General features: G+C 38.8%; 1 protein-coding gene across 3 annotated transcripts in view; it reads right to left on the bottom strand.

Moving 5' to 3' along the window:
* Positions 1-19,912, bottom strand: part of LOC150085670 (cGMP-specific 3',5'-cyclic phosphodiesterase-like) — a 575,777-nt gene that overhangs the window by 400,465 nt on the left and 155,400 nt on the right. For all 3 annotated transcript variants that reach the window (XM_090374174.1, XM_090374175.1, XM_090374176.1), the window contains exon 3: positions 18,986-19,144. In XM_090374174.1, coding sequence (XP_090230300.1) covers positions 18,986-19,144 — 159 coding nt within the window. The remainder of the gene's footprint in view (positions 1-18,985; positions 19,145-19,912) is intronic.

Raw genomic sequence — 19,912 nt, 5'->3', positions numbered from 1 at the left:
TCGAAGTTTGCAGATGATACAAAGGTTGGCAGGGTTGTTAATGACAGTAATGGCAGTGTGCTACTGCAACAGGATCTAGATAATTTGGGCAGATGGGCTAAGAAGTGGCAACTGAAGTTTAACCTTGACAAATGTAAAGTACTGCATATGGGTAGAAGTAACACCAGAGAAACGTACCAACTGTGTGGTACTACACTTAAGGTGGTAGAAAATGAAAAAGACCTGGGAGTAATTGTGCAGTCAGATGTGAAGTTTTCTGAGCAATGCAGACAGGCTGCCAGGGCAGGTCATGGGGTTTTGTCAATGATATATAGGAATTTAGCTAGCAGGGAAAAGGAGGTGGTTGTCCCTCTGTATAAGGCAATGGTTAGGCCACGCCTTGAGTACTGCGTACAAGTCTGGAGGCCTCATTTTAGGAATGATGTAGATTTACTTGAGCGTGCACAGAGAAGGGCAACAAGATTGGTGAGGGGAATGAGGGGATCCTCTTACCAAGAGAGGCTTAAGTTCTGCATATTGCAATGGCCAGAGACTAGGCACCTGCGTGGTGATCTGATTGAGGTATATAAGGTCTTGAATGGGTTGAGCACGCTGAATTCTGATGGGATCCTTGTTCAGATTACGAACCTAAGGGGGCATAAATTCAAATTAAGAAAGGACAGATGTAGAATAGATGTGCGGAAATTTGCCTTTAGCTGGCGAGTGGTTAATTGCTGGAACAAACTTCCATCTGTCTTTGTGGAAGTTGATAGGTCGAATAAATTTAAGTTGGAACTGGACAGGCATTTGGAGGGAATGGTGTGATTTTTTTTTGGCTGATGCTGCATAAGCTCATACACTTGCTTTCTTGCATTACATGCCACTTCTATTACTACTACTCTAGCAGGTCCTGCCACCTAGTTTCCTGAGATTTCAGTGGCTAGGAACCAAAAAAAAAAAAAAAAATGATTGTGGCTGGGATAGCGTTAGAATTTGAAAGGCCGAAAGTTTTCTGGGCGAAGAAATTTGGGTATAGTTAAATTTGGACGTGTAGGGCATTCGCTGGCATACAGATAGAGTGAGGGGGAGAGGTAGAAATATGGGGACGATAGAGAATACGACCCCAGAGAGTCAGTCCCCTGCTTCACCAGGCGAAAGGAGGGGACGGCCGGGTGGGGACGGGGTCCATATAGCTGAGACGACACTGCGTGACACATTAGGCCAACGTGCCACCTCTGTCTGCGACTAACCAGACAAGTCCTCGAACGGCCCGCCATCTGAAAGAATCATCTAAACGACGATGACTTGCCATCCTGAGTACTGTACTGGAGATGTGGCTATCCCACTGAGCAAGCCAAAAAAAAAAAAAACGGGAATGAAGTGAAGTGGTCGCAACCTGTGTTTTTATAGGGCATATAATTTTCAGCTCTGTAAGGTGGTAGATCGATTTCTATTGGATACTCGAAATTTGTATACCAGGATGCCTATTATATCAAATATTCGCCTTCGGCAACACTGTTCACAATAAAATATTCATGAAAACATTTTGTTCTGTTAATTGTGTCATGCAGTGTAGTCTGTGATCCCACCCACCCAACACTGCCTCGATGGCATCAGCAAATCCTTTTTCATCACTTCTGTCTAAGTGTGTGTGTATCCCATCCTTGTAAAAAGAGTCTCTCCTGTTAAAAGCACAGACCATGCTGCGAAAATTCTACACCATGAGCTTTGCAGTCTTTCCAGATCCCGATCGACAAGGCTCTCATCATATATTTCTTCCTACCGTGTCTAGGCAGGATTACAAACACCTTCAAATTTAATCCTAACTCGCGGCTTTTTCTCGATGTTTCCCTCTACCTCTTAAGTAAATCCTCAGATCTCCTATTCTTAATATATACCAACGTATACAGTACAGAACAATTATAATTCAATGGAAAAATTTGTTGCTCTTGACATTTCCGAGGCTTTTAATCGTGTTTGGCATAGAGGCCTTCTAAACAAGGCTGCCATTTTTGGTTAAGCTTCGTCCTTAACCGAAAATGTCATCCGGTTAGCAGAGCGATTATGAGCGCTCTCGTCCGTGTGGGTAAGGTCTTGGGAACGGAATTTTCATGGCTTTTTACACATTGTGGCCAATTAGTTGGACGCAAAAAAAGAGCTGTACAGTGTTTCTCCAGGAAACTGTGTTTCTCCAGGAAACTGTGCTTCTCCCACCAATCGGGCAAAGAGATCATGAGCACACGACTTTTTTTTTTACATTGGCGAAATTATAAAATGCAAACAAATAAAAAAAATCCTCATTAAACTGCAAAACCGGGTAAAGTACAATCAAACGAGAAATTTCAAAGACTGGTCTTAAGTACTGTTCGTATCCAGCCTTGGGAAGGAAACTACTCAGCTTACACCGCTCCCATCTTTTTTCTGCTTTATAGTTCCTCCGCGTTAAAGGAAATAGCCACTTGTCGATATACAACGGATACCTTTCCTCTTTCCTGTATCCCATTTTCTTCATTTACCGTCTTTCTCCATACAAAGCATGAGGTCATAAGTATGAAAAATGAGTAACTGTATTAAGCATTTCACCTACCAAGAAAGAGAAACGCTTACCCCAATTGGATCCTCCACTCCCAGATATGTTTCGGCATAAGTTGATGTCTCCTCGGAGTAGGCAGAAAAAAGAGTACCCCGCCAACCCACCCCATCCTATATTTTGGCTCAGTATATTCGGGATTCAGTGGACCGGAATGCGAAGAGTGAACAGGCGCTACTAACATTCGATGACGATGCATTTTAAAGCTGTAAATCAGATTTGATATTTTAATGCGACTTTTACTAGGGTTCCATTAAAACTAGCCATTGATAGAGCAATTAATTTTACTATATAAAAAGTGATCTGGATAGAGGTAACATTAATTCTACTACCATTAATTTTAAAACTTGACAGACAAACAAGTTCATTTGTCGTCACTTCGATCACCAAACAATCTTACAACGAACTACGCTTTTACTGTTACAACTTACACTCACCAGTGTACGAGAAAGTAATGCGTTGTTTAATGGAGGACTCAAGCAGTCAAATCATGTTTGGCCACCAGAGCACAGTAACTCGCTTCAAACATCTCTTCTATTATGCAGAATGGGCCGTGTCCTGAAAAGGTTATGAAAAGGACATGGCCCGTTATTCCCTACATTACGGAGTTACAGCTTTAAAACAATCTTTTCTTACCTCTGTCACTAAACCTATCGGATCGAAACTGGAGGCGAATTAACTAGCTAATTCATCAGAATTAGACAGTGTATAATCTTGTTGTCGGTACTCTGCCAACTGCAAATGAAGTGAGTCCGCACTGTCGACGTTTACACTGCCTTAAAGGTTTGAATTAGTAGTGCGCATAATCTAGAGGTCATAATCAAATATTTCAAATCGTTCGATTATACTCATCATTCGAATGATTCAACTACGAAAAACATTCGATTATATCATCGAATGGTTAGTAGTTAACTGTGATTATGATGGGCATAACCATTCGATTATGCCCATCATTATTATGAATATGCCTTGCCGTGTTAAAACATATCTAAAAATTTCGTCACTTCATACATGTCTGTCCCCCCAAACCACCCAACTTTTATATCAGTGCATTATAAATAGTCAAACTAATGGAACAAACTCTCTTGCAAAGAGAAATGAACTATTTCCATTTGCGAACTCCTTCTGATGTAATCTCATTTGCCGTATCTTCCATCGCCACTCATCTCATTTCATTTGTCGTAATAACTCGCCGTATGATTATTTTCGCTTTAAAGGTAGTAATTGCACGTACGTTCGCTCTAGCATTTCTTGTCGAAAACTTACTAATCCAGGATCTTCTCTGGCTTAAGATCTCCTCACCTTATTCTGTCAATTTATTTGCTGCCTCTTTCGCTTCTCGGATTCGACAAACACTTTTCAATTCTGTTTCTTTAAAACTTAACATTTCCCAGTCTAACTTTCCTAACAGTGAAATTATTTTTGCTTGGTTATTTTAACATTTAAGCGAGCGGGGGACTTCGCCCTCTGCTCGCTACGCTCGCTTCTTTTGGTAAAGTAAAATAAAATACTTACAGAAGCTTTCGACACTGTGTGTGGCTCTTCCTCTACTATGAATACATAAATAAGTTACATATGGAAATGAAGCATGGCACCGCGTGGTCATGTTAGATAAACATAGCGCGACCACGTTTAAGCAGAAGCTTGTTTTACCACAGTAAAACAAGCTTCTATTACGTATTTTAGAATTTGTTACGTATTACTACGTAATCCGCATCCCTCTTCTCCCATTGGCTGAATAAATATCACTGGGAGGAAAATTATTTTAATGCATAGAAAGATAATTTCATTTGGCTCCAGTATTCTAGCTGTACAGATCTAGTTTATAGAACAGCTAATGTTCTTACATAACTTGCTCGTTCATCTACTAGAATACCAGAAGTCCTAAACAACGCTAATCATTTCTTCACCAACAACCCTTCAAAATATAAGTTAATATTAGTTTTAATTCCTCTAGGTACTTCACAGATGTCAATGTGGTGTTGGTCTCGTCTCTAATGAAGCCCCTGTCGCATAGCCATACTCAGCCTCGTGTCGTTTAGCATTCCGAAAATGCTCACCGACACGTTACCTTTCATCTCATCCTTTATTTAAACCACGCTTTTGTAAGAAGTGTGCTAAAGCGCATTTCAGGTAAGAACAAAGCACATCACAACTGGCTTGTGTCAAATCTTCAGTTAATTTTCTGCCTACAACAACATAACTGGCAATAGCGGCAATCAGATATCAGGAGGCTAGACTGCCAGTTTCTTTTTGAAGGATCCACTGCCCTACCAGTAGCGGTAATCGATCCATCAAAAGTTGCTGCCAATGCACAAAGCCATTGGCAGCAACCTTTTTTTTTTTTTTTTTTTTTTGTTTATTTTGGTTTTTTAGGAGCATTAGCAACTAAGGCCATATTGCTCCGGGATATGCAGTGGTCATACCCTGACCTTTCCGCATCCTCCGTATTTGGTGGTGACGGGCTCGAACCCCGGTCTAATCAAGAAGCGTGTGCTACGCACTGCTGCTCCTTCCTACCTGGCTACGGAGGCGCGCAACCTTTTGTCCATCCATCTATACTTCCTCATCTGTTACATCTCATCTAAAGATAATGCTAACCCATTAACATCTTTTCTTCTATTGCATTAGTGATCTTGTTAAAGTCCTCTTAGACACATGTAAATCAATGCCTCCCTTGTGTGTTTCGCAGAAAGTGATTAGAAGCACTCCCAACTCAAATTTCTGAAAAAAAAGTCTCCGTTACTCCTTTTTTGTGTCGCATTTCTTTTCTCTCTCTCTCTCTCTCGTTACATTTGTCTTTTTCATTCTGCATGAAACTTTGTTACGCTTACCTTTTTTGTGAAATAATCGAGAAATCGGTGATCTCTCAACTTTTAGTCTATTTTCAAATCTTCCCGCTGATTACCGATTGGCAATATGGATTTCGATCTTGCTTATTAATTTGTAGCATCTCGGTTTATGTTACTCATCTGTGGATACATTCAATGGAGAGATGTGTTGAAAGCTTAGAAACGTAGAGAGAAACGCATTTACTCTCAACGTTTCTAAAGTTTTCAATCGGGTTTGACATAAGAGACAAGAAGCTTTCGTCTGTGGACTTCTTTTCAATTGATTTCTAGACTAATGTACTAGTTCCCCAAAGTTTTCTTCTTTCACTCAATACCTTCATTCTATATGTTTATAGCCTTCTTCCATTGACGGGAAATCCTGTCCACAGTTTTGCTGATGATATCAACTCTACAATTCCACTTTCTAGTTTAACAAACTCTGCACAAACAGCTACAACTTCTCCAACGTCAACCGCCAGCTCATTTAAAGTTGATCTCCAGGTAATTCGCTAGTTGAGAGAAGAAAACTTAACTTCATTCCTGTATTATTTCTTTCAAGGGGAAAGAAAGAAAGAAAAAAAAAAAAACGGTCTGCTCTTACCACGCGCATCTTCAGTAACACTCAGATTTCTAGACAACATACATACCTCTACTGGAGATAATACTGACTTCTAACCTTTCTTGCACAGGTATATTACGAATATTACTTCCTTTGTACCGAAAAGAAAAAAAAAAAAAAAAAAAACATAGGCTTGTTCTTTCGTTCTCGGCGTTACTTTTCTTCTAAACACCGAGGAGCCTATAAATCACAAATTCACTTTACTGTGGAATGTTGTTCCACATCTGGAGTGGAATTCCTATAAGTCTCTTAAAATACATCCAAAAGAGAGAAATGAGGTGAATTGATGATCTTTCTCTTATAAACTTACTACATTCCTTATTACACAGATAGGAGTGAAATGAGTATGTTGCTTGCATTTTCTACAGATTCATATTATTTTTTATAGTTACGCTGATACTGTTCGTTTTAATTATCACGTGTAATTTCTCCTCTTCCTTCAAAACCCGTTCAAAGGCGTTAATCACTTAGCCTTCACCACTTCACCTTTCAAATCAAAGCCATAATAAATGCATCACCCTCTTGAAGTTTATCATTTCATTACTATATTCTTATACACGTGAAATTATTATCTGAAGGCATTATTTAATCATTCTGAAAATGTTAGCATGTAGTCGCATCATATTGATGAATACATCCATATTTTTGCATCATCCAGTGCATAAACACATTCATATAATACCTACTGCTACATAGTTTCTATTCATCATACAGGCAATTAACGCTTCAGAACTAACTGTTTGTATGTCCAATACCCCTCCCGCCTCCATTTATTCAACTCTTTTATAACGCCTTATCCTTTTGTCAAGCAAAAATTCGAATTTCCCGAATTTCGCCAGAGCTTCCAGGTTTTCAAAAGTTCTTACGAAAAGTCTTTCGTAAAGGTGACTACAGTGGTCTCAGACAGTTTTAAATTCTACGCAGTAGGACCAACTGATGTTACCAAAAGCAAATTCTAAATTAGAAGCATTCAAGGAATAAATTGTGGAAGCTACTAGGCTTTTCATACCGATTAAGAAATACTGTTCAAGGTTTAGGCCTAAATGGATATCATATGAACTAATGAGACTCGTGACAGAGAAGAAAAATGCATGGGATGCATCTAAATTATCAGGCGACACAGAAGTCTATGGTAGATATAAGCTAATCTGTAATCAAGTCACAAAGGAGGTTAGTCAGCGATGGCAGATTATGAGAAATCTTTGGCAAAGGATGCTAAGAAAAACATCAAGGACATCTTTAATTATACAGAGTGTTTCAAAAGTGACGGTCAATAATTTAAAGATAAACTGTACAGATTACAATATGCAAAAAAAAAAAGCCTAGTAAACATGGGTCCTTAAGTGAATCGTTTTCGAGATATTGCACATTTCTAGTTAGGATCCATCACTGACAAGGTGAACTGTACTGAGCTGGGATCCACCACTGACTTGTTTGTTTAGGTTAGGTTATGCTCATTCTCTCCCTTTCCCCATGCTCTGGGACATAGCAGGCATACTAGTACTTGTCAAAGGATAGTCAACACGGAAAGAGGTTACAGCAACGGAGAGTACGTGGACATGCACTTCATGTATGGTAAAGACAACGGCAGTGCACTCGAGGCTGCACGTTTGTACCAAGAAGCATTTCCCCGCCGAAGGCAGCCCAACAGGCGCACATTCATCGGGGAACATCAACGCCTTAGAGAACATGGGCGCTTCGCACATGGAGAACGAGTAGGTTATTTATTTGGTTTTTAGGAGCATTAGCAACTAAGGCCATATTGCTCCGGGGATATGCGGTGGTCATTCCTTGACCTTTCCGCATCCTCCGTATTTGGTGGTCACGGGGTCGAATTCCGGTCTAATCAAGAAGCGTGTGCTACGCATTGCAGCTCCTGTCCACCTGGCTACGAATAACGAGTAGGTAGGCCCAGAAGCATAATACCTGATGTTGAGGAAAGGCTGTTAGAAAAAAAAAAAAAAAAATCAAGGAATTTCGACAAGGAGGGTTGCTCTGCAAGAGCGTGGCAAAAAGTGTAGCAAAATTATTATCGGAGGTAGGGCTTACCAGGCGAAAATCTGGGGTGTAGGAGAAAGGGGAAGTGGACTATAACCTGGGTTTGTTGTTGGGGAATTACTGTCTTAGGGCCAGAATGCCACAAGTAGGGGTTTTCGATCAAGGTGATCTCCCACACCTGTCAGTCCAGCTGAAACCAGTGTCCGAATCCCACGCCATGCCACCAGAAAGGGAAATAGCATGGCGTCAGCAAAGATTGTCAACCGGCTAACCGACAAGTTCAGAGCACATTCGTCCAATCAGTCATACACCATTCATATTCACAAGACACTTTTTTTTAAACATATATTTAGGGTGCAGCAATTAAGACAAGGACACAGCTTCCACTCACTCGCCCATTTGCCCACTTTCAGTCTCGCACACCGACAGGACTTACCTTAAATACAGATTATACAACAACAGCTAACACTGCTATTATTATATAATCAAAACGCATGCCCCTATTTAGCCACCGCACAGTTTACACACCGAGTCATTCACATTACACGCAATTTTAACATTGGTAGAAATATTTTTATTTATTGATTTATATACGTGCAAATTGGCGTGCACATTCAAACAATTTAGGTGGACGTTTTCATTCACATTCTTTCACATCGCTTGTCGCAGCACTCTGAATATTTACGACACATTTTTTTTTTTTTTTTTTTTATCTGCAGGTTAAGTTCACACCCCGACCTTCAAACACCTACCCACATGGCATAGAGGCAAACTACACAGACAAACATATAGTTACGTGAATCACGCCACATTCACACTCAGACAAGAACTTACATGCAGCTTGACGCACACGCTGTATACACTACCCTTTCCTCACCCAGTACACGCAAAGTACTAGCGCGCGCGCACACACACTTGCTCGCACATTTATATATCCCCTATATATACACATTCAATTAGACATGCATACAGACACAACACTAAAATCACATGTGGGGATATCATTCACGCTAGTATGGGCAGAGTAGGAGAAATGTAACAGGGGCCCAGGGGTAAAATCAAGTAATAATTCCCGGATGTTTCATTCGAGCAAGTTATTGTCAATACCGAGGTCAGATCAGGCTAACTGAGGATTAAGTTTGGTGTGTTTGTACTATTTTTGACATTGCTGGCTCAAACTGTTCCCTGGGTGGTTTACTTATTCTGTTTGAGAGTTTGTCTTCTAATTTAAAAAAACTGTTTTTACATATTAAACAAATTCCTTATAAATAAATAATCTTTTTATACTCCGGGACGACCAAACGGTCAGAGGAGTTCACAAGATAGACAGAATACAAGAAACAGCACCGTATTCAGCAGTCACGGGCTTGAACCCCGGTCACTCAAGGCAACGTGCACTTATGCACCCGCGCGCCTGACTACTAGGCTACGGTGGCCTTATTAATATCCTTCCTCAGTTATGAAGAGGTGCTTTTCTTTTCGGGGGAGGTGGGGCCGATTCTGGATATAATCAACTTTCTTGGGTTGTTATAAATTGGGCACTTTTATAATAAGTGTTCCTAATTTTCGGGTACACCACAAGTACAGTGTGGGTCATCCATTTTGACTTTGAAGAAGCCGTGTCCGGTCAAGAAGAAAGTCATATACAAGCCTGAGGTAAACCAGGAAGGGATGGCCAGGAGGAAACCACAGCCACATTTGGCAGGAATTTCCTCATCACCTCACACTTGGTGGACAGTTCCCAGCTTGTTTTGCCATCTGTTTTTAAGCTCAGAGGAATTTTAACTACTGAGCCATACTGATAGAAGTATCAGAAATCGTTATGACCTTCTAGGATTGAGGGTTCCTTTTAACAAAAATTGATTTAGTCTTCTCCGCCGAAATTGTACGCTTATGAAATTGCATCCAGTCTTGTAGTTTCTGCAAAGTGGTGTTTGCCAGTTATCCTAAAGCGGCACGAGCCGATAATAAGGTCAAAGGCGAAGGCAATTCACTTGGTGGGGGGGAGAGATACATGTTTAAAAGCTCGTCCAGTACTATGGTCCAGAAGAATGAGTCAGTACTAAACCCCGTGGGCAGTCTTTTGTTAGCGGTCTGGTTCTTTTCTGATGTCTTGTTCTGACTGTCACATTTGTGTTTTGAAGATAGCTGCAGGAAAGTTGGTAATTGTGGTACATTTGCATGGCCGAACCTTCGCAAGATGCTAGACCACCAAAAACAGTCTATAGATATTGCTAACTGTTCTAGGTACTTTCGCCGCAAGCATTTTTGCCGCATAACTAATTGGTCGGAAGGCAATTTTGCCGTTAAAGATAAAATAATGAAAAATAAAAGAGGGACATATTAAAAAGGATATAATGAAACGTGAAAAATTAATAACAAAATTAAAAAGGCTATTGCGAAAAATGAAAATACAAAATATTTAAATACATTTAAAATGCGTGTAGATTCCTGGCAATACTACGCAAATAACTGATTTTATTTTGTGGATCGTACCTAAGCACTTGTTTTCGAAGTTCATAGTATTATACATTTTATTGCTTGTTGATTCGTCCTCTCGTTCGGCATCGCACTTTTTCTTTTTCGCTAAAATTCCTTCCTCCGTTAAGATAAGTATCAGTTTCCAAATACTAGGATGCATATTTGTAACTGAGCTTTGTGTTGCGTTGTGAAAGCCTTCTACACTGTTGTTCGTTCTTGTCATATTGTCACACGTCCGTTGATAGACGTTCCAAAGTTCTATAGGAAATGCGGGTTCAACTTTGCGTCTTCGAGGCCCTCGGCCTTTTTCTCCTCCAATGTAGTGTGTTTCAAAATAAGAAACCACTTTTCAAATAAGAAAAGTTGCGCTATCTGTTTGATAGCGCAACTTTTGTCCGATATCAATGATTTTGCGGTAAATGTTTTTTTCCATATGAAACAAACAGCCGGTTATAGTTGTATTCGGGTGTATGTTAGAGAATGCGACGATACTTCCTTTCTAAAAGGAAGTAAATTAAGGATTCAGGATCTAATGTCGGACGTAAGTTCTTTACGATATAAAAAGTCTGCTCAGATTTCCCTGACAATAAAACGAACAGACGAGGGATGCTGCTATTTCTTATCATTATATGTAACATAAGTAACTGGACTACATTTAAATGTTCCATCACATGCCCAGTCCTTATATTTCACCAAATCATCTAAGACAGATTCTGCGCCAAATACCAAAATTCTGTCTACATCATGTTCTCCATTATCAAATAACAAAAAATTTTCGCCATTTCCAAGAAACTTATACTCATCAGGAATAACGTAACCATTTCTTTTTTTGGGGTTAGGAGGAGCTTGATTCTTCTTTGGCCTCCAACTTCTAATGTTGCGTGATAAATTTGATAAAGCCGGCATTAGAGAACAAGCTGTTGTATCTAAATTAACTAAAATATCTATAATTAATGCTCTCGAAGACTTGTGAATTAGTAGCCGCCTCTTTTATATTTGCCATAGCTTAGTGAACGTTTGGTTTTGACGGGTGGGAGGGATGACTGTGCTCGCCAAAGGATTTGCAAGCTGATATGTTATCATTTTCTAGTATAGTATGCAAACTGGCTTGACACTCTCTTATTTCACACTTCCAGTAAGTGTGATCACGGTATTTTCTATCAAGCCGATATACGTAGTTGTAATCATCCACTATTTTAAGACCACCACGTCTACTCGTCACTGTACAGACCATTATGAGGACTAAGATTTATATAATATAAAAATGGAGGTTCTGCGAGAACTTCACCAATGGAGAAATTAAAACAAACTGTCAGCCAGTTATTTTATTTTTATTTAATTTTTATTTTTTTATATTATATTTATTTTTATTTATTTATTTTAATTTTCTATTTTATCTTTATTTTATCCATGGATTCGTCAATGGAGAAATGAAACCAAACCGTCAACTAGTTGTTTTATCTTTTACGGTAAAATTGCCTCATGGCCAATCAGTCATACGGCGAAAATGTTTGAGGCAAAGATGTTTACGGTATTTTTGTTCAATGAAATTTGCTGCATTAATCAGTTCTAGTGTAGCATCTTCTGTGGATTTTTCGGGTGAAAATCCAAGTTGTTTATCAGAGTGTCCAGCCTGGTTGGTAATGGAAATAATAGCCGGCTTGGAAAATGTCTTTCCAGGATCTTGCCTTGCCTAGCACTGATAGTAGCGCAATTGGATGATAAGATCTCGGTTCCGTAGGGGTTTGTCTGTATTTTAACATAACTTGCTTCCGAGCGGCGGGAGAGGAAATGTCTAGAAATAACTAGAGGTATGAACTTAAATTTATTCGAAACTTCACAATTTCAACTCTCCCCCCCCCCACCAATGCCAATATTTTAATTTTGGCGCAATTTCTGCACAGATTTCATTTATTATGTCAAGAAAATAGCATTTTTCACTTTTTTTTTTTTCTCTCTAAATCTTTCAAAAGTTCCTCAGTGAAAGCTGCATTAGTTTTTAGCTATTTAATATTCGGGCCTGGCGTACAGCTCATCATTTGTAAGAAACCAGTCTTAAGCTTTATACTTGAATTCGAAATACCTTAAACTCCAAATTATCTGCTTGTAATGACTTCAGTAAAACAATCTCAGGTAGCCGAAACTGATTAATTTGCTAATTCAAGTTCGGTTAGGTGTCTCAGTGCTGTTAAAAATTCATAGTTCATGAACGTGATTAGTGTGATAAAGTCTGATTCATAATGGGCATAAACTTGAAAAGCTAGAGAAAATAATTAGGTTGCTAACGAAATACCATGTGACGTCACTTCTAAAGCGCACACCAGATGGCCTCATTGTGTTCAGACTGTAATGTGAGGAACTAATGATGTAATAATGGGTGAAACAACCGTGCAATGAATACTACAAAGGGGAGGTAAAAGGTGTAGTGACGTAGTGGGTATATGAGATGTGCGATTTGATAAGCGTACCAAGTGTGCCTTGTAACCAAGGGAAACATGATTTTTATGATCCACAGATTTCAACATATAGTTCACAGTGAACCAATGCAGCACGAACTCATTAGTATCTTTCATTAGACAACGGCCATATTTCTGCCACGATTAATAAATGGCCCGTCAAGTAGATCAGAAGGTTAGTTTGTGATCACGTGAGTGAGCACATAATATACTCGTTGGCTATTGATAACATCAGCACGTCTCTCAAAGGGATTTCTGCAGTGACTGTTTCCATTAGATGAAGTGCCATGAGACCCTAGTTAGTTTCTCAGGCCTAATGTAATGATATAACACTTTCCTTTTTACGAGAAAAACTCCATAATAGGCCTCATGGCACTCCATCTAATGGAAACAGTCACTGCAGAAATCCCTTTGAAAGACGTGTTGATGTTATTGGTAGCCAACGAGTATATGTGTGCTCACTCACGTGATCACAAACTAACCTTCTAATCTAACTGACGGGCCATTTCCTCATAACATTTTGTGTCGGGTGTTCAGCAATATATGATGGTGGCATTGTCATATCATCTCATATTAGAATCTCATTATAAATTTGAGAAATATTGAGACAGGTGGAACTGAGTTATCTAATTATGATGGAGTAATAAGACGTCTGAATGGATGTAGGCAGATTATACAAATGTTGATAAAGCAGATCAGATACGGATTAAAATACAAAATTGGTCAAGAATGTTTTGCCCGTGTTTGTACGAACAGTATGCTTAGCTGTGGCAAATTAACTTGCAGTCCTTGGAAAGAACATATTACAGTCTCTCGTAAACTTTTTCGAATTTAAGTTTCATTTTTATAGGTAAATTTACCTCAGAAAAAAAAAAAAAAAAACGCGGTGTCCGTTTCTAGTCAGCGAAGCACAGGATTCGTAATGGACGCCAGAACGCACATGCATCGGTACTATCGTGTACACTGGCTGATCATTTAATTCGCGGAACAGCAATACCACCGTACAACGCTCAAATTTCTACGAATTGCGATTGGTTTCTTTGGGTTTTTTTTTTTTTTTTTTTTTTTAAGAGCATTAGCAACTAAGGCCATATTGCTCCGGGAATATGCGGTGGTCATTCCCTGACCTTTCCGCATCCTCCGTAGTTAGTGGTGACGGGCTCGAACCCCGGTCTAATCAAGAAGCGTGTGCTGCGCACTGCTGCTCCTTCCCACCTGGCTATGGAGGCGCCATTGCGATTGGAGGCAAAAGCGTATACGCTCACACAATTGAAAGTTTTGATAGGTCTGATAGGTGTAATGTCCTTAAATTACGTGCTGTTAAGTGCGAACCATTTTGTTGGTGGCAGAATGGAAGATAAAGACTGAGCCAACGTTGGTATGAGTGCCACAGAGACTGTGAGAGAGATGTTAGGGTTTATGGAGGCAAGCTTTTGAAGAAAAGTTCAATTTTCAAATGGCAGAGGTGCATTAAAGAAGGTTGAGAATTTGTGGCCACAACGACCATGCTCAAAATCTTATAAAGAAATGGCTTCCGGAATGCTTCTACGAATGGGTTCATCGATGACGTAAGTGTACACACTTAGATTTTTCCGAAATGGAGAAAGCATCGGCAGATCTCAGTAATGAAGATTAAAATTAAGGTAGGTCCCCATTCGGCGAATTAAATGATCAACCGTGTATACACGTTAACGGCCTGCTGCACGTATCATCCTGAAGAATAGCCGGTTTGTAAGAAAAGAGAACACTCTTCAGATCAGAGCTCGAAATAGAAAAAATTTCTATTTCGAGCTCTGATCGTAGTTCAATTCGGGAAGCGATAAAACACTAATTTAATGATTAAAAATTGACATTTGTATAAATTTTTTTGGCATTTAAGTTTTAACGGCCGCTTAGACCCGGAGTACTGGTTTTGCTGTCATCCACCTCTCGGTTTTTACAGAGACTTTCTTGAAAGGAAACTACCCAAGACTAATTTCTTACAGGAATCAAATTTACGAGGCACATGCAATGACCGGCATTACTGTCACACGATGTAATAACATTCCTAGGATTATTTTAACGAATAAATGAGAGAGAGAGAATTGCGAAATCTTCCATTTCCACTTACATATGCAATAGCATCAACTTCTGCACTTTATTTTTACTTTCGATTCTGCGAACATTCTAAGAATTCAATGTTTTCTTTTCCTTTCATAATACAAAAGTCATCCTACTTTTCTGACAAAGACACCAGATTTAAAAAAAAAAAAAAAAATCGAAAAGCTCTATAGATGTTTCCGTTTGCAACAGGAATCAAAACTCAGATAGCAATGGATATACCATGCGACGTATCTACTGTTCTGCAGAACAAGCTGCATTTCAATATAAACGGGAATATATTAAATTTATTGCAAAGCAGATATTCATTCTTTAAATTAAAATACACTGGTGTGCAAAATTTAAGGACCAGTCAGGTTTTCACCTGTAGCTTCTCATAGGAATGGCCTGGATATGGGAAAAGCATACCAAAGGAATGATTTTTAATTGCGTTAAATTGATTTTTAATTATTTGTTACTCTAATGTAAGTTTTTCGATTTTTTCGTTTTAATTTCTGGAGAGTATCATACGGAAGTGTTCTACGTACTATATTGAGGTAAACTCCTCTTATTATTTAACAATATATACAGTATATAATTTATCCTTTATATAGAAGTACTAAGTAAACGTCAATTATAGATCACACAAAATTAAAAAGATACTGTACACCTTTTTATAATGAAATAAACATATAAATTAAAAAATAATAATAAGTTTAAGTAACTTAAACCCAAATTACGTGGCACTCCTGGAATGTTGTTGCGGCACCCCTGTTGAAAACCACTGGAACTTTAACTGTTGATGATCCTGCTCAGATTACTGACAAAACTGAATAGGTATTTTGCATCTACATTCACAGATAAAGAATTCTTTAGGGAAGAAGATGCCAGAAGTTTAGCTACCTGTTAGACTTTGATAACTGAGAGAAAAGGATGAAAATTTGTTCAAGTTCAACATAAAACAGGTCCCTGGGGTGGGTGGATGAGACCTATCCTGTTATATTGCGGGAAGGAACAAATGAGATAAACTAGCCCTTAGCCATAATTATGAGAGCATTTTTGGATTCACAGGAGGTTCCCGTGGAGTGGAGATGTGCGAATGTATTCCCAATTCACAAAGGGTGACGTGGGATAATTATATTCCGGTCAGCATAACTTCTGTTACAGGAGAAAATAATGGAGTCACTGGTTAAAGAGGTAATGCAGGACCATGTACAAGGAATGCAATTATACTTCAGTTACAGAATGGATTTATTAAGGGAAATCTTGTCTGACCAATCTGACTAGATGCTCTGATACAACAAAAAAAGGAACTGGATGCTTCCTCTTGTTCAGACTAAATTCCTCTTTGCCTCTTACTCAGGTATAGATTTAAACTGAGAAGGATGGTTGCAGGATAGATGTGCGGAGGTTTGTTTTCGGCAAGCGTGTGGTTGATTGTTTGAGAAAACTTCCATCTGTTGTTATGGGAGTGGGCAAACAGTATTGGATTGAATGGATAGGTGATGTGAGGTTTTCTTTTTTTTTGACTGATGCTTTATAAGTTTGATTTCTTGCGTCATATACCACTATTAATACTCATCAGGTCAAATATTTTACAGTTACTTTTTAATGGTATGAAGTAATTGCTCTGAAGTGGTTTTTGGCCGATCCCAGGTGTATTGCTTGCAGAGATGATGGAACTTTTCATCAGAAACATTTTCTGTGATTGGAAATTGCAACGAAAATTTCTGTAATCAGATATTCCTGTATTGCAATTTCTGCTGTGTGTTTATTTACTGTATTGCAATTTCTGCTATGCTCATATAGATAAGTCCATACCGTGCATCAGCCCTCCGAGATTCATGAAAATTTGTTTAAATCCAGTCCAAATTCACTTTCTCCTGTTCGATGTCCTTAAGTTTCATTTAAAGACCCCCTTTCCCAGGCTTCTTTGTGTGGCGCAAAACAAAGTTTTCATGTGTAACTCACTGTTGAAAAAAAAGTCCACTGTTCTTTCAAGACAAAAAAAAAAAAAAAAAGAACGAGTAGGCTAGATAATACATAAGATTCGATGAAATGGTGTTCAAGAAAAATTGGGAGTTTCGCTGAGACATGATCACTCAATTTCATTGGCGTATCCAGGTGTCATCGTAAGGTGGCAGCATGGCAACAAGGTCCAGGTAACATCGTAAGGGAAGGCATGGCGACCAGACTTTTGATTTTTTTAGAACGGCTGCTGCATTCTGTTTCTTTAATTTCAAATATTTAGCTAAGGGGGACATATTCCCCCTCTGCCCACCCCTGAATACGCCCTTGCTCAATTTCCTTGTTGCATAAATCGGGGCGAATATTGGACATGAGGGATTCTTATTCCATAAGAGTCGTAGGTGAATATCTGTTCTCATACAAATCAAGTCTCCTACATCCATCAACACACACATACACAAAGAATGATTTGATTAAGTATGGGCAATGCTTATATGATCTCGTTGCGAATTCTAGTCCCCTGACTGATTATGCTTAACTGAATCTGCTAATTTTCCTTGATTGGTTAAAGAAGAAGACGGAAAAAACATTGATAGTCTTAATGGGTGGTCTTGAGTAGGTGGGGCTCTCCAACCCCAGACTTAATGTCTCCCACTAGAAAAAGTGTTCGAAGAAAAACACCGGCGCCATATTGCTACTTAGAGTACTTGGTGTGTGTGTGTGTGTGTGTGTGTGCGTGCTAGCTCTCACTAAAAGAAGGAAAAAAAGAGATAGATTGTTTGCTATCAGGCCTGACAGACGTCACAAAAACCCTTTATGATAACGACCTGTTTTCATCGTTAAACATTACTCTCTGAGCTGCAGATTTCTCCGCTAATCTGCAACTCGGTACTGTCGCCCCATTGTCGTGACGGGGCGTGGTCGCTGTGGGATGAGACATTTCCGGATGTGAGATCACAACATCCAAACAAAAAGTTCTTATATCTGTCCCTGTTTGTTGCCTCTGTAGGATGCACACTTCTTTTTTTCTTTATTGGTCTAAAGGACCCTTTACATGACCTTGTATTCGGAGATCACAACACGCTTAAGCTTCTCTAGTTAGTTCCGCATTTTTCTCTTTGGAAGGGTGTTTTGTAAATGTTTGAAAGGGCAGAAGATATAGCTGCAGAATTACAGAACGTTAGTGAGTTAACTTTAAGAAGCAGGTGTCTTATAAGACGACTGATAAGCGAAGTTGAACTTAGAGGGACAAGAAAGCAACGTCTGGCTGTGCTATCTTAGAAGCGACAAGCAGGACGTCACAAATTTAATGAAAATCATTCAATATTTACTATGATACCCAATGAGTGTATTATTATACAGCCAACTGTTAAATTATCTTAATTTAATTGTTAATTGGCTGATTATCCTGAGTTTACTGGAGTATTGACAATTATTTCTTTATTAATTTATTTATTAACTGTAATAAATTCTCTCACAACGATAGGGTAAAATCCACAGCTACACCAGCTATCGTCATTCATTAAACATCAGTTATTAATGTTAACATTTTGTATTTAACTTTAAAAAAATATAAAAGTATGATATTTGTAGAGCTAATAGTTTGAATCTCGGCGATCTACTGTATATTTTAATACTCCGAAGAGAAGCACTTCTAAGGCATAAAATATGATATGTTTATGACATGTCGTGAGTTATTATTAGAGTAGGCATCAAGTGTCGTTTTAACTCAACACTACTATAAAGATCTAATATGAGAGACTGAATCATAAACTGCACAAGGAAGACTGGATTTGGGCGGGAGCTAATTGGAGTTATTCCTCCCCCCCAATTTATTCCAAACGCATGTATTATGTCCCCTTACATTATCTGTGAACAGGGCAATCTTCACTTGCTGTTTCTACTCCCCCCAACCAAATATATAAGAAGGTTAGATCCCCCTTGTGCAAGTTCTACTTATAATACGACAACCGATGCCACTTACCTCTTCGTCCTGGTCACTAAACTCATGATCGCCCAACACCTTGTTTACACACTCAGCTACTCCAATAACATCGCCGTGGTAGTTGAGGATAGGCATGCACATAATGCTGACTGTTTTATAACCGGTCCTACAATCAATGTCTTTATTAAACCGAGGGTCCTGCAGGAACAAAGAGAATATTAGTGGAACTCGTAGGATACTTTTTTATTATAATAACCTTTATATAATAAACTTTCAGTTCAGAAAGAGTAATTATGCAGAGTGTTTTAATTAAAAATGAACTAAAACTGATCTAAAAATGATTAATAAATAGATTACTGAGAAAGCGAAACAAAACAGCATTTTACTGGGAAAAAAAAAAAGTCATAACTAGTAACGAATAACATCATTTCTTTGCTTCTTTTTCTTGTTTTCAAAAAAATAAATAAATAAATAAAACCATAAATGATTGACAGTAATCGACCGATACCAATTATAAAATCAAATTTACATATTGAACGCATGATTTAACCAAGATGCAACTATCGTGCGTACAAAATACGGTGCAACTGTGATTTCCAAAACCAAGGCGACAAATTAATTAATACACGTTTAGCAAGACACAATTCTGCTATTTGAGTACTTTAATCCTTTTCTATGTGCTCTCCATGTATAGTAACACATTTCTCCCATCTATGGATCAGTTGTTTAACGCCTTGATCATAGAAGTCCGCACTTTTTGCCTGAAACCACGATTCCACTTCATTGATGACTTCCTGAGACGAATCAAAGCGGCGTCCATGAAGTCTGACAAGAAGTCTGATGATAAGGGAGAAGTCAGGAGAATGCAGTAGTTCGAAGCCGCACCGAGCAACAAGGTTGGTGGTGGCAACGGCCGTGTAAGCCGGTGCATTGTCTGACAGCGGGGACACCTTTGGTTAACATTCC

The sequence above is a fragment of the Mastigoproctus giganteus genome, chromosome 5 (assembly GCF_048544385.1).
Source record: "Mastigoproctus giganteus isolate SK-2022 chromosome 5, ASM4854438v1, whole genome shotgun sequence".
Taxonomy (NCBI): domain Eukaryota; kingdom Metazoa; phylum Arthropoda; class Arachnida; order Uropygi; family Thelyphonidae; genus Mastigoproctus; species Mastigoproctus giganteus.
Note: the sequence above shows the minus strand (reverse complement) of the source record. Positions and strands in the feature narration are given on the sequence as shown.